General features: G+C 38.1%; 2 protein-coding genes across 2 annotated transcripts in view; one reads left to right on the top strand and one right to left on the bottom strand.

The window, feature by feature from the left end:
* Positions 1 to 12,907, top strand: part of LOC112055881 (myotubularin-related protein 5) — a 96,216-nt gene extending 83,309 nt beyond the window's left edge. The window contains exons 38-40 of the mRNA XM_052888647.1: positions 243 to 322; positions 1,940 to 2,022; positions 2,801 to 12,907. Of these exons, the coding sequence (XP_052744607.1) occupies positions 243 to 322; positions 1,940 to 2,022; positions 2,801 to 2,893 (256 nt within the window). The 3' untranslated portion in view covers positions 2,894 to 12,907. The remainder of the gene's footprint in view (positions 1 to 242; positions 323 to 1,939; positions 2,023 to 2,800) is intronic.
* Positions 4,494 to 5,656, bottom strand: LOC128199368 (nuclear pore complex-interacting protein family member B4-like). The gene is made up of 2 exons (XM_052888567.1): positions 5,587 to 5,656; positions 4,494 to 5,443 (listed from the first exon to the last, which is right to left on the bottom strand). Exons 1-2 carry the CDS (start codon positions 5,654 to 5,656, stop codon positions 4,494 to 4,496), a joined length of 1,020 nt encoding a protein of 339 aa, XP_052744527.1.
* Positions 12,908 to 13,894: the final 987 nt, after the last annotated feature.

Consider the following 13,894-nt stretch of genomic DNA (forward strand, 5'->3'; position numbering starts at 1 on the left):
TTTCAATGTTTTCATACTGTGACGATCGCTTAAACGTAAACGCGAATTTATATGGAATTGAAACAGTTGTGCAGTAGTATCAAAATGTCACTAGGCACCCTGCTATCGAGCTCACTGAATAAATCTCAACTGTTTTCTCCACGTGACCGAGATGCAAAAGAATAGTTGAGTCGAATTTTTTTAGGCAATGTAACTTTCTATGTCCTTTCTACTTCTTTCAGTATTCTTTTTTTCATTTTCAGGTGGTTCGTCCTCGACTCAATAAAGCATCAGCTGCGATATTACGACGCGATGGAAGATTCCCATTGTAAAGGATTCATTGGTGAGATGAATTACTATAGTATTAATTGTATTTTTTGCAAACTGCATTTTAAAATCCCTTGCTTCGTTTAGATTTTCGCTTTGAATGCGGTAAAAGACATTTTTCACAATCTCGCATTACAAATAAATGTCTCGTTGGTGGTCTATTTGGCGTTGGGGTTAGGTTGATAAATAAATAATTAAATATATTGAGCGTTTTTTTATTTCAAGACAAAAAAGCGGGGACACAAAATTCAAAACATTGAAGACAATACAGACAAAAAATTCAAAAACAAAAACAATTCTTCGTAAAAATAGTACTCTTAGCTTAGAGTTGCGAAATTGGCTTTTTAAGCCATCGCTCTCGGTTGTCAATCAAACATAAATAGTGAGCGTTACAAAATAAAACATCACGTTAAACGAAAGGGGTCCAGGTATAAAAATCCGTTTGGTACGCATCGCATCAAACGGATATTTAATTTTAAGGTAGATGAAGTCCGTACGATGCGGATCAGTAGACGCACTTGTATGACTTTCTGTACAAAGGATACTACAATCCACTTGATGCGATGCGTTCGATATGTACGATGCGGATCTGTGGACGCCTACCATAAATCCACCAAAGCGCGTTGCAACTTGACGTGCTCATTCTTCATCACAGTGTCATCACTATCAACATTTTTTTCCTTTTGTTTTGTATTTTGTTCACAAAACTGGTTACAATCATGTTACAATATTAAATAACGTACATAAAACGTATTAAGTACGATTGCAGCTTCTTGGTATACCACATATATGGCACCTCGGTATACGATACCACAGCATTGTTATAATAAATTATAATGAACAGTAACGACAACACTACACGAGACAACAACATAAATGCAAAAATCACTAAACTAATCCTTAATCATTAAATAAACTTGACGAGTTTTTAAAAGAGGTCAGAGAACTACAAGTAAAAACAGCATTGCTACTGTGAGCATTTACGAGTAAGAGCCGCATTATCAGCCGATAAAAGCACATTGCTGGACAGATGTTGTAAGGGTATTCAACATCATAGTCATATGGACCACAAGTATCCAAAGCCTTCCCTATTATCTGCTCAATGTAGTCGGACTTCCTAATGGAGGGTCGAGCAGCAATGTGCTTTGGCCTTCGGTGCGGGGTCGCCTTCCAACACTTTGTGACCTCAACATTCATCAGCATTCAACGATATGTCACTCATTGCCTTTTCTTGGCTCTCTAACTCTTTATTTTTGATTCGAACACGCGGAAATACTACAAACAAAAAAGAAACAAATAACTATATCAATCGACGTATGTGGATATGACTGCTGCCTTCGATACGGAGGGTATCGAATGGTCGAATGGTTCGAATGGTCAGGGGCAAACACCTCCAACTTTTCAGTTGTGTGCATTTTAAGAAAGTAAATATCACGTGTTTCAAACGGTGAAGGAAAAACATCGTGAGGAAACCTGCATACCTGATAATTTTCTTTATTCTCTACGTGTGTGAAGTCGCCCATCCGCATTGGACCAGCGTGGACCCACCCTCTCATTCTGAGAGGTGACTCGTGCTCATTAGTGAGCCGAATGTAGGTTGTTATTGATGATGATATCTATCGATGTCCCGCAGACCTAGCGGAAGTGCTGACGGTGACGCAGGCGGCGCCCGCGCCCGGCCCGCCTAAGAAATGCGACGAGCGCTCCTTCTTTGATGTGAGTTTCCACTTTTATTACCTTTATTATTTATTTATTTTTCTATAACAAAACGTTAAAATTAAGCCTAGTAATCATAGTGCAACGTAAACCACACTTGGTTTTCCTTTCTAAATTACGTCATTTACTGTTTTGATTTCATCTATCTGGTATACCCGCACCAAATTCACGTGCGCATCGCGCGCTAAGCCGTGAACACGCCACTAATGTAAGCGTGGAACAGTTTCACGTATGCTCGCGCCAGTTCGCGCTTCGTACCACGAATTTAATTTTTTTTTTTGGCGAGAATTCGCGTGTGAATTCACGGCACTAATGTGGAGCTGGCATTTAGCAGACGGAGCTGTTTTGTCGCCTTTCACGCCGGAATTCGAGGTGTGATTCGCTTCGTGAATTCGAATAGAAATGGAGCAGACAGGCGAAAGGTCCTCTCTGCGTACGAATAGCCTATGCCTTTCCAAGCAAAAGGCATGTGAAGGAAACCTCAATAACAATTTTGCTTTAATAGTACACTATGAAACGGTTTCTAATAGAGTTTATTAAACACGAGTGTATTTTGCGGCACAGTTTTAGGCTGGTTTTAAAGTCATGCTGACTGGATGCTGACCGTCTGCGATGACAGACGAAATGTATGAACTCCTAGAGAGCGTTTCAGAAACTCTGCAAACGTTTCATAATCTTCCATAATGTATCGATTGGATCCAAACATAATTGTGTTATACAATCTGTTTGGATTTAAACCTTTGACAATTTTAAAATTATAAATCTCATTTTCCTACAGTTACGAACGAGCAGACGAACGTACAACTTCTGCGCGAGCGACGCGAACGCTGCGCAGGAGTGGACGGAGAAGTTGCAGGCGTGTCTGCAGTGAACGCGACACGACTCACGACACGACTCGCGACACGACACGTCGTGCGACACCAAATGGACTATATTATTACGTGTATGTTAACGAAATGTGTCTCAAGCTTTAGATATTTACTGTGTATTTATGTTTTTATTTGTCAATTATATATCGAAAGTTAATATAAATAAATGAAAATGCTACCCGTTTGAATTGGTTTCGATTCGTTTTAAGCATGATATAGGCATGGACGCTACCTAATTAGCCATCTTTTTTTTGAAGCTTAGTTTTTCTATCTTAAGTAAGATTAACCGTATGTACGATTATTAATTCCAGTCAGTAAAGTGACATTTTGACTTGAATTAATAATCATACTATACTTTACCTAAAATTACGATAACTATTTCATTTCGTTGAAACTAAAAAAAACGATGTAGTGACTCATTATTTGAATGGTACACCCAGATACATAATAGGCATGCAGATTTGTACACAAAATATACTTAGAGGCACAATTATCCGCCCTCTTTAATATGACGCGAGTACATTAAAGTGGGCGGATAATTGTGCCTCTGATTACATGTATTTACAAAATTCTCATTTTACAGTTAGTGTGCAAAGGCGGTCTTATCGCTAAAAATATCTCCCAGACAACCTTTGGTGAGAAGAATTAATTAAATTAAACTAGGTATTGAATAGTTACAAACACTGTACTGAGTTTTTCGAATTTAATGCTAATTTTTTTGTAGCTTAAATCTCTTGACATATCAAACAGAGGAAAGATTAACTATTTAACTTATATTTAATGTAGCAAATTCCTCGTGGTTTTACCTACGTAGTTCCCGTCCCCTCGGGAATACGATGTAAAAATATAACCGGTTACTCGCTGATGATATAGCTTTTATCGGTGTAATTATTTTTAAAATCGGCCTTGTAGTTTCGGAGACTATTCGCTACTAATAAACAAAAAAGTCTTTCTTCTTTATAATATTAGTGTAGATTAAAGGCATGAGGCATATTATCTTGTCTCGGCATGAAGAGGGCAGGGGAAGCGAATTCTTTTTCCCTTCCCTTGACTGCAATCTCACCTGATGGTAAGTGATGATGCAATCTAAGATGGAAGTGGGCTGACTTGTTAGGAGGAAAATGAAAATCCACACCCCTTTCGGTGTACGTACCGTAAATCGCATCGCATAATGCAATATTTATGACTTTTCCGAACCTCGTCCGTTAAGGTGCGCGTTATAAGATTTCAGGTATCGTAGGGTCTTGATGTGTGGGTCTTCTCCCTTAAAATGGGCGGGGGTAGGGGCCTTAAGGCTTCGCCTCCTGGTCGAGGGGGAATCTAGCTCCCCCGGTAAACTCTTCCAAGCGATTTGAGCACAACGGATAGCAATTGCTAGCTATCCTGCGCAGGGGCGGTGTTAGATCCGGTAGGCGGCGCGACTGCGATGTCGTGACTATCCAGCGTCAGGGCAGTGTCAGATCCGGTAGGTGGCGCGACTGCGATGTCTTGACTATCCTGCGTCAGGGCGGTGTCAGGTCCGGTAGGTGGCGCGACTGCGATGTGTTGACTATCCTGCGTCAGGGCGGTGTCAGATCCGGTAGGTGGCGCGACTGCGATGTGTTAACTATCCTGCGTCAGGGCGGTGTCAGATCCGGTAGGTGGCGCGACTGCGATGTCTTGACTATCCTGCGTCAGGGCGGTGTCAGATCCGGTAGGTGGCGCGACTGCGATGTGTTGACTATCCTGCGTCAGGGCGGTGTCAGATCCGGTAGGTGGCGCGACTGCGATGTGTTGACTATCCTGCGTCAGGGCGGTGTCAGATCCGGTAGGTGGCGCGACTGCGATGTCTTGACTATCCTGCGTCAGGGCGGTGTCAGATCCGGTAGGTGGCCCGACTGCGATGTCTTGACAATCCTGCGTCAGGGCGGTGTCAGATCCGGTAGGTGGCGCGACTGCGATGTGTTGACTATCCTGCGTCAGGGCGGTGTCAGATCCGGTAGGTGGCGCGACTGCGATGTCTTGACTATCCAGCGTCAGGGCGGTGTCAGATCCGGTAGGTGGCGCGACTGCGATGTCTTGACTATCCAGCGTCAGGGCGGTGTCAGATCCGGTAGGTGGCGCGACTGCGATGTCTTGACTATCCTGCGTAGGGGCGGTGTCAGATCCGTTAGGTGGCGCGACTGCAATGTCTTGACTATCCTGCGTCAGGGCGGTGTCAGATCCGGTAGGTGGCTCCGCGGCGACTGCGATGTCATGACTATCCTGCGTCAGGGTATTGTCAGATCCGGTAGGTGGCGCGACTGCGATGTCATGACTACCCTGCGTCAGGGCGGTGTCAGATCCGGTAGGTGGCGCGACTGCGATGTCTTGACTATCCTGCGTCAGGGCGGTGTCAGATCCGGTAGGTGGCTCCGCGGCGACTGCGATGTCATGACTATCCTGCGTCAGGGTATTGTCAGATACGGTAGGTGGCGCGACTGCGATGTCTTGACTATCCTGCGTCAGGGCGGTGTCAGTACCGGTATTTGCGTCGTCACTTTCGTCGCCATCGTCGCCGTATGTGCCTGCGACTGCAGGTTTTGCCACTTGGAGGAGCTCCTGATATAGAGAACGCCCCCTATCCTATAGTAAGAGATGCCTCACTAGTGTGGCATCACCCCGCGCGCGCCTTCACCTATAGTGAGGCATCACCCCGCGCGCGCCTTCACCTCACCCGCTGTCGCCATACGCGTCGACTTTATGTATGACTTGTCCGTTGTGATAGCTAAATTCCGAGACGTCATATAGATTGCGTCCGACTATATGCCTTGTGAACTATTTCTCTTGTTACAATGGTTTACCACTTACCATCCGGTAACTAAATATTACTTAAATAAACCCAAATGAAACCTAGCAATGTAATTATTTTTTTTCTTTTTGACCAGTCAAATTGGGTAACAATATTTTCGAGCCGACGTAAGAGTTAACAATATTTATACAACTTTTAGCGGACTCAGAAGTGATTACTAAAATAAGAAAACTAATGTCGAACAAAGGTTATTGATTCACAACATTTGTCAGGACAACTTAATTAACAAACTGTAACCAAAATAAGACAATATGAACCTATGACCCTAGAATGGCAGAGAATGACCTTGAGTGAAGTCACGCACTTGTGAGCTGTGTGTAGGGTTTAAGGTACCTTTGACTGTTGACAAACACTCCCCTTTTCCACTCAAGTCACTTTCTCCGTCTATCCCAAGTAGCCCATAAAGAATTACACAACAAGAGATGTGGACGGCTCGAACGCCACGAGCACACTGAAGCCGTCCATACCGCAAGTCGTTGCAACGCGGCGATAACACAACAAATTAAATTATCAGGATGTTACTTGGCGCGCGTCTTATAAATACAGGTCGTGAAAGGAATTAGACTCAATATCGAAAGGGCAAAAAATCGTAAACAAACTAAGCATTCACTATTTTTTGGCTAACTTGTTTGTTTGGACTAATTATAGGTATCTGAATGCAAATCATTGTCAATATTAGTAAAGGCACTATTAACGCCCCTTTGGCGCCTCGTTAAGTAAGGCGCTAAGTTTCCTCAACGGATTTTCTATTTTCATAACAGCTTTCCGTTATCCGTCCCTGGTGTACTAGTAAGTTAGGCTACGGATTCATTATAACGATGTTTCAATGTTGTAATGGAGTTTCGTCGTTGGTATCATTAGTCTATTGCTTGGCCTTTTTTGATATAACTAAATGTTAAAAGGATATATCGGATTTTATATTAAAATTAAATGTTGTGACTATGGTCACAGCTCATTAGAACAACATAGCACCCAACACGCACCGGTGATCCGGCGAGGCTCCAGTGCTATGTTATGCGTTGACAAGCGCTGTTTGTCAAATGTCAAGCCTATTTGTAGACTCTACTACGAGTTGCTAAGCTATTCTGTATAACTTTGTCGACGGTGTAAGTCTCTAGTTCGTCACAATCTATTTTTATCTAACACATTATAGATAGGGAGAGATAGAGACGAATTCGTTACTCACACTGTCTAGTTATATGAACATTGATACAGAATTACTTATTGGGAGCTCTAATGAGCTATGAACCTTGTAAACTCAATAAAAAGTACCTACACTCAACTCAATGATAATGAATAATGTTACATACAGTCTGTGCAGTAAAATATCATTGAGCAAAGTTGGTAAAGGGTATGCGGTTATTTTATATTGCATAATTCATGGACTTAAGATAAGTCTCGCTGCCGCTCGATAGCGAAACTCGAAAGAAATGTATTACGAGTATATGGCATACTCCATTGTAATTATTAACGCACATGTATTGGAAAAATACTATGGAACATGTTTCTTCGTAGACAGTGAAGTCAATAGACAACTAATTGATGAACAAGAGAGTAAGTAAAAAAAATATGATTTTTTATATAAGTGCCAAAATACTACACTGAAACACGCGGTTTAACCCGCGTAAGTTTCTTTCCCGTTGGAATAAGTGAAAGAATATAGCATGAATACGTGCTATATTCTTTCACTCAGGGATAATGTAGGATTGTAATGGTAAAAGAATTTTCAAATCTGTCCAGTAGTTCAGAGCCCATTCAATGCAAACAAAGAAACAATCAAATCCTTTCCCTTCATAATATTAGTATAGGCAAAGTGGTAACTTGTAATAAGGAAAAAGTTGAAGCTGTAACTTCGTGCTCTTATTAAATTTATTTTTGTTTGGACCTTAATTTTGCCTGAAATACTTGTTCTCTTGTGATTGAATACGATGGATATTTTCGATTTGTCTATTAACTTCTCTGTCTACGGTTTTCCTCTTATTGCTTAATCTTTAATCGAGAAATTACGGCGACGCGAAATATTTTAATTGTTAGTACAAGAGTCCATGCAGTAAACTGTTAGAGGTTTTTTTATAATGATGGTTTTGTATTTAGGTTGATGCTTTGATAAACTTCAATCTTTTTTATTTTTCTCTAGTCTTTATTTATCTTTTTATGAGATATTTCTGAGATTATATGAATTATTTTTTCTATGGGCTATGATATAATTGATTAGGAAACATTTTAGGATGGTGTTGAATCATAATCATCATCATTCATTTGCATGGACTTCCAAACACAACGCTCTTAAGTCGCCAGCATCCAACGGCTCCCTACAACCCGCTTGATGTGCTCGATCCACCTAGTGTTAGATTACCTTAGTAAAATGCTGTTGGGTTTAAATTTTCTTGTAACCTTTGTTGATTTGGTGGTTTGCATATATTTATTCATAAATGTTGCTGAAATTTGCTTCATTTACTGAAATTTGTGGTGGATACAGTGATCGAGCGGCTACATAAAGTCTTCAAATCTCTAAATATGTATTTACGAACGCCTAAACAGACTTGGTAAAATATAAGACTGCACCGAGATAGATCATACGCTCAATCATATAAAAGGGCACAAAACTTTTACAGGAGAAACGAAACGTTTTACGACGACGAAATTAATTAAAGTATCATGAAACTATAATACTCATCTAGACTCATCTATTTGAATACAAATTATTTGACAGTGTAATCTGCAAAGACTCGTCAATGTTTATAAAGTTTATGAAACACCTCTCACAGTTTACTCGTTGGGTTCTTGGACTATATTATGTATTTCTTAGTAGTTAGACAAATAGTCTAAAATATAATATTGTTACGTTGAATATTTGTACATATTTTATATTAATTAATTAATTATTATTAATAATAATTATTGTTATGAAAGACTTCTGTTCCATTATATTATTAAAATATTTCCGTTTTTAATATAATTTTATATTATTCTTAAATATAAGTTGTACCTAATTCGTGTACATTTTCTATATTCAGATTGCAACCCATATAAAAATATATTAGATTTTAAACGATTAAAACTGGAATTGTAAATTGCAATTAATGCTCAATTAACAAGAGAACCACTTATCAGCACGTTCTAATGCTATTAAAACTACGCAATGTATTCCATTGCGTTTTATAGAATCTTCACGAGGGAACTATATCTATAATATGGGTGGTAGAGAGATATAGACACAAACTCGAGGTTCACATTATCGATTTATACTCGTAATAACATGTTACAGACATAGACGTAATAAATAGGCAGACGGTGTCTAGCTGTGAGACAACTGAATCACCATAATGGCGCTGATTACTCGTGTGTAATAACTTAACACTTGGCTACCAAGCATAATCAATCAAACACATTACAAAAAATATTCGAGCCAAGTGTCAAGTTATTCCGCACTAGCTGTATATGTGAGCGCGCAATGTTGATATTAATAGCACTCGGTCGGGCCGAATATGGTTTGAATGTTTGCGTGCTCGGCTTGTGCGTACATACGAACGGAGCCGAATATGAGTGCCTCACTTTTTAGTTCAGTGGCACTAACATTAGACCATGTGACGGGAAATAAAGCAAATATAAAGAAAATAAAATATCGGAGTAGACCCAATCGCATATCTTTCTTCCCAACGCAATGAAAGAGATAGCGGTATTATTTCACGAATGTCTCTTCAAAATTATCTCGTCGGTCGCATATTAGCGCCATAGAAAACGGTGTCTGCCTGTTTATTGTGTCTATGGTTACAGCATAACGCTAGTGAACCAATTCATGTTGATGCGACTTTGTTACTCATTTTATTAGTATTGGCTAGAGTAGTTTTTTTTTGCAAAGGTAAAAGTAGAATGAAAAATTAACAACAAATTATATTTACTGTGAATAAGTGACTGATCTACGTATGGTGGTACATCTATACAAATACTAACATATTTTTTTTTTGTTATTAATAATATGTTAAAGAATTAAAAATTAGGCGAGTTTCACGCAGTTCTTATGAAAGGTAGTGATCACCACATTACCACTTCCTTCCCGAACGGTTATCTAAGCCTAGGTCCGAGTCTCAGAGGAGACGCTCTTAGAGAGTCGTTCCGCCCATCTACTCTGCTTCTGCCTTCGGGCTTCATCAGGCGATGCTTCTGCGCTCGCCCAAACCCCCCGGTGACGCCGCTGAGGTCCCATAAGGAGCCTACGACACTTACACAATCAGAAAAAAAAAATATTACCATGCAAAGTTTACATCATACACAGAATCATGGTTTCATTTTATGTTGTTCCAAAAAAACTCATTATTTAAAAATAATCATTTATTTTCGTTTAATTAATCTGTGTGTCCCTGCTACACGGAATATTCAATTTTTCACAAAAAATAACATATATTTGTTGTTAATTTGTACATTATATTGATTGTTTTGTAAATACTTGTCTGTATGTACCTATACTGTATATTGTATTCTATGTTATCTATGTATGTTACGATACTGTTGTTGGTATGTAAAGGTGTATAAAGGTCTATTGTAAGAGTCATATAAAGGTTAGAACGCGCACAAAAAGATATTTGAGAGTGCTATAACTAGCATATACAGTTTTCATGCGTTTAAACTCTGTAATGACAACCAGGGGAACTATTTAAAAGAGACAGAGACATCTCCTTTATATACCTTTATTTATTTTATTTTCAGTGTATTAAGTTTTTTTTAGATAAGCCAAAACAATTATAAATAAATTATTAAAATCTATCGATCAATACAAATCTTTCCCTTGAAAATACTAATTTGAGAACTATAATAAATAAGACATAGATAACACAAATATCGAATAATAGTAATCATTATTTAGCTAATTCAGTGACTATGTTATCCATTCAAATTGCAAATAATGCAACTCGCAAGCGGTAATAGTTTTAATTTTACTCAGGAGACTCATTTCTTGACTAGACTATTAATTATTATTATTTTAATTACAAAATACAGATAAAGATAGTCATTAGTCATGTTTTATTGACATCACCAATATTTATTTCTTTCATCATCATCATCATCATCATCATCATTATCAACCCATATTCGGCTGCTGATCTCGAGTCTCCTCTGAGAATGGGAGAAGTTAGGCCAACGGATTGCCAGACTTCACACACGCAGAGAATAAAATAAATTCTCTGGTATGCAGGTTTCCAATTTTAATTAAAATTAAAATGGTAATTTCACATGTTTCCTTGATTCTGATATTTAAAGTGTGACACAAACTCGATTTCATAAACGAGGCTTTACGGCATTTAATTATTAAGGTCGCAGCTCATTAGAGCCACCCGCACCTTATCGTAGCAAGCAATAATCGACCATAGACAAGAAAATATTTTTTCATCAATTAAAATAGGAATAACTGTACAATAAATACAAGATGTAATCTGAATTATGACAGTAGTGTCACAAATAATATTACCGTATATTGAAACTAAAAATACTAAAGAAAAACCGCGTAAGTAGGTAAGTCTTCATCCGCGTGGACAACAGAGAGGAGCGATGATAACATGTCGATCAACTTAAGAACCTCCTTTTGAAGTCTGTTAAAAAACAAAACGTCTGCCGCCCGTATTACACTTCCTCCTCTCTGACGTCACTCTGTGTATGACGACTTTATGACGAGACTCTGACGTCACATCTCCGTAGGTATCTCGAAACGAGGACTTATTTATGTCGTTTGTCTTTAAATGTCCGTGTATCATAAGATGTATTTTAATAGCATAAAAAAGACTACCAGGATAGATTGATTATACCACGTTAAGTATCGGTGTATTTATCTTTGACGTAAATTTTGACATGTTCTCAAAGTTAACTTTGACGTCAGGAAAAAGGAGTGAAAATATTTACAATGGCATATAGAATCACCATGTATACGTTTTACTAATTATGTACATTATTTTAACATATCGCATTAACTGTGTTTGAATCGATTATGTTAGAAGAAAAAAGAGGTAGATAGGTTATATGCGGACTGCAAGTGGCACGGTAAAACTATGCTAATTAGCAAACCTGAGCTCAGTCGTCGCACTGTCAATATTCTTCTGTCTATCTTTTCTTTCTTTCATTCGCTAAAAAAAATTTCGTGTGCCATAAACATCGAATGTAGTTTAAGTAACCTGTCTACATTTATTTTCTCTTTTGACATCATTGATTTGAATAGTGTTTATGAGGCGAAGACTTGACGCTCATTCATAGACAGTACAAGTACAATTTCTGAACTATTAAACTACACGTCAGGTTAAAAAAATTACACTTTATATAGATTTGCTTGAACCCTGACCGCCATGTAATCTATGTATGTATATGAATTAAGCGAAGCGGTTTTAAGAAGGTGCTTTGGGTCTTATTGGAATTTTTCTAATCCAGCCAATATTTATTGCTGTCGCAAAATTCTTTAAGTTTTGTTTTTACTGGTCATTAAAGTTCCGAAGCGTTAAGCTATGATTTTTGACTGGTTTAGAAGGTACCTAGATATTCGTAAACTACTGAATATTCTTGTTTTTTCGAAGCACCTGTTACAACTGCATACTCAGCTGGTTTTAGGTAATGGACTGGCCACGGGAACTCGCGACGTAAATAGCAAAGCCACTTGCTGTTGAAATATCCTCTCCGATCATTTTTATACCAGTTTAAACGAGCAGATAGCTCGGTATACGCATATAATATCAATTTTACGCGCAAAAAATACTCCATTTTTAATTATTAACTTAACAACGATTTTGGTATCACTTTAAAAGTATTGCCAAAATCGTTGTACTATACACATTATGTCTACCTATAGGTTCTTCTTCTTATTCTCTACCTATAGGTTATAGGAGTCGGTTGTTTTAGTTTGACAAGCCATTCGAGATCATTTGCTATTTCATACTATCGACTATAGGTATATTACGAAATTCCTGTGACCAGTACGTACTTGATTTAAATTATGACCAAATTAAGTTCAAAATTGTAGTAACGAACATATGTGTAACCGAGCCCGACGCTGTACGACGTGATATTCAACACATGTACCTACAGCTCGATAAGTTATTATTTTATTAATTATAATTAATGATATAGTGAAGCTTGTACCGCGTCGGGCTGAGACCGTGTATCAGTGCACTGCATACAATCGAAATAAAGAGATTTTTAAAAGGAATACGTTTTTTTTTTCATTTTATTAACTTCAGTTCCTATTAAACAAGTTTTCCACATAGACGTATGTTTGCCACTCTTCATAGTCAAAATTAAAGTTCAGCCATGAATAACGTATTAACGAATTTAGTATTATTTTATGATTTTTTTGTTTTAGTTTGTTGAAATAGAATACTACTACACCGATTTAATAAATTCTTTCACCTATCCTACAATATAATCCCTGATGAATGCTACACGGGAAACTACACGGGTGGAACTGCGTGGCATCTGCTAGTATATTATAATTGTGATAGATAGGTCGGCCTGTAACGTCCCACTGACAGGCTTTATTGCACTTCGAGCAACTTCGAGTTTTAGCAAAATTCCTCCCTACAATCAAAATAACGTATAAGTAAATACTTTTTGTATCTGTTAATATAGCGCATAGTTAACCGTTAGGCGCCTCGAGACCGTTGTGCTTGGAGGTCCATGCATGCAAGAGGCCTATGTCCAGCTTGGACGTCTATCGGCTGATAATAATGATGATGATGATGAATATGATCTGTTTATAATGATAGGCAAACTTACATACAGTTAAATAAAACACAGCGTAATCATAAGTAACAATTTTATTTTACCAATATTAATAATATATTAACATATGTGGTCCGCGACCACCCTCTCTGATATAATAATAATATAATACAAAGAATTTCACAAAAGGTCTATCGAAACCCATAACAAGTAAAACAAAAATAGCGCTACGACTAACAAACTACCCTCGAGAGTCGAAAGTTTAAACTCCAGCCTCCCCCCGACTCCGCTCTACTAGATACAACGTTGAAAACGAGGTAAAAAATGAAAAATAATCAAATAATAGTTAAATATCTTCATAATATATTAATGTTATTATTTAACCTAAAGCGACGGGATATTAAAAACTATCAAGTTAAAAAAAAAATTACCACCTTTCATCATTCCATAGACTATTAAAATGTGACGTCATCAT

The sequence above is a fragment of the Bicyclus anynana genome, chromosome 23, assembly GCF_947172395.1.
Source record: "Bicyclus anynana chromosome 23, ilBicAnyn1.1, whole genome shotgun sequence".
Taxonomy (NCBI): Eukaryota; Metazoa; Arthropoda; class Insecta; order Lepidoptera; family Nymphalidae; genus Bicyclus; species Bicyclus anynana.

What these genes read in the sequence shown, in the direction of transcription:
- LOC128199368 (XM_052888567.1), bottom strand. Translation starts at nt 5,656, where the DNA reads ATGACGTCTCGGAATTTAGCTATCACAACGGACAAGTCATACATAAAG. An exon ending in GACGCGTATGGCGACAGCGG is followed by an intron (nt 5,444 to 5,586) that starts GTGAGGTGAAGG and finishes CAAAACCTGCAG; the next exon opens with TCGCAGGCACATACGGCGAC.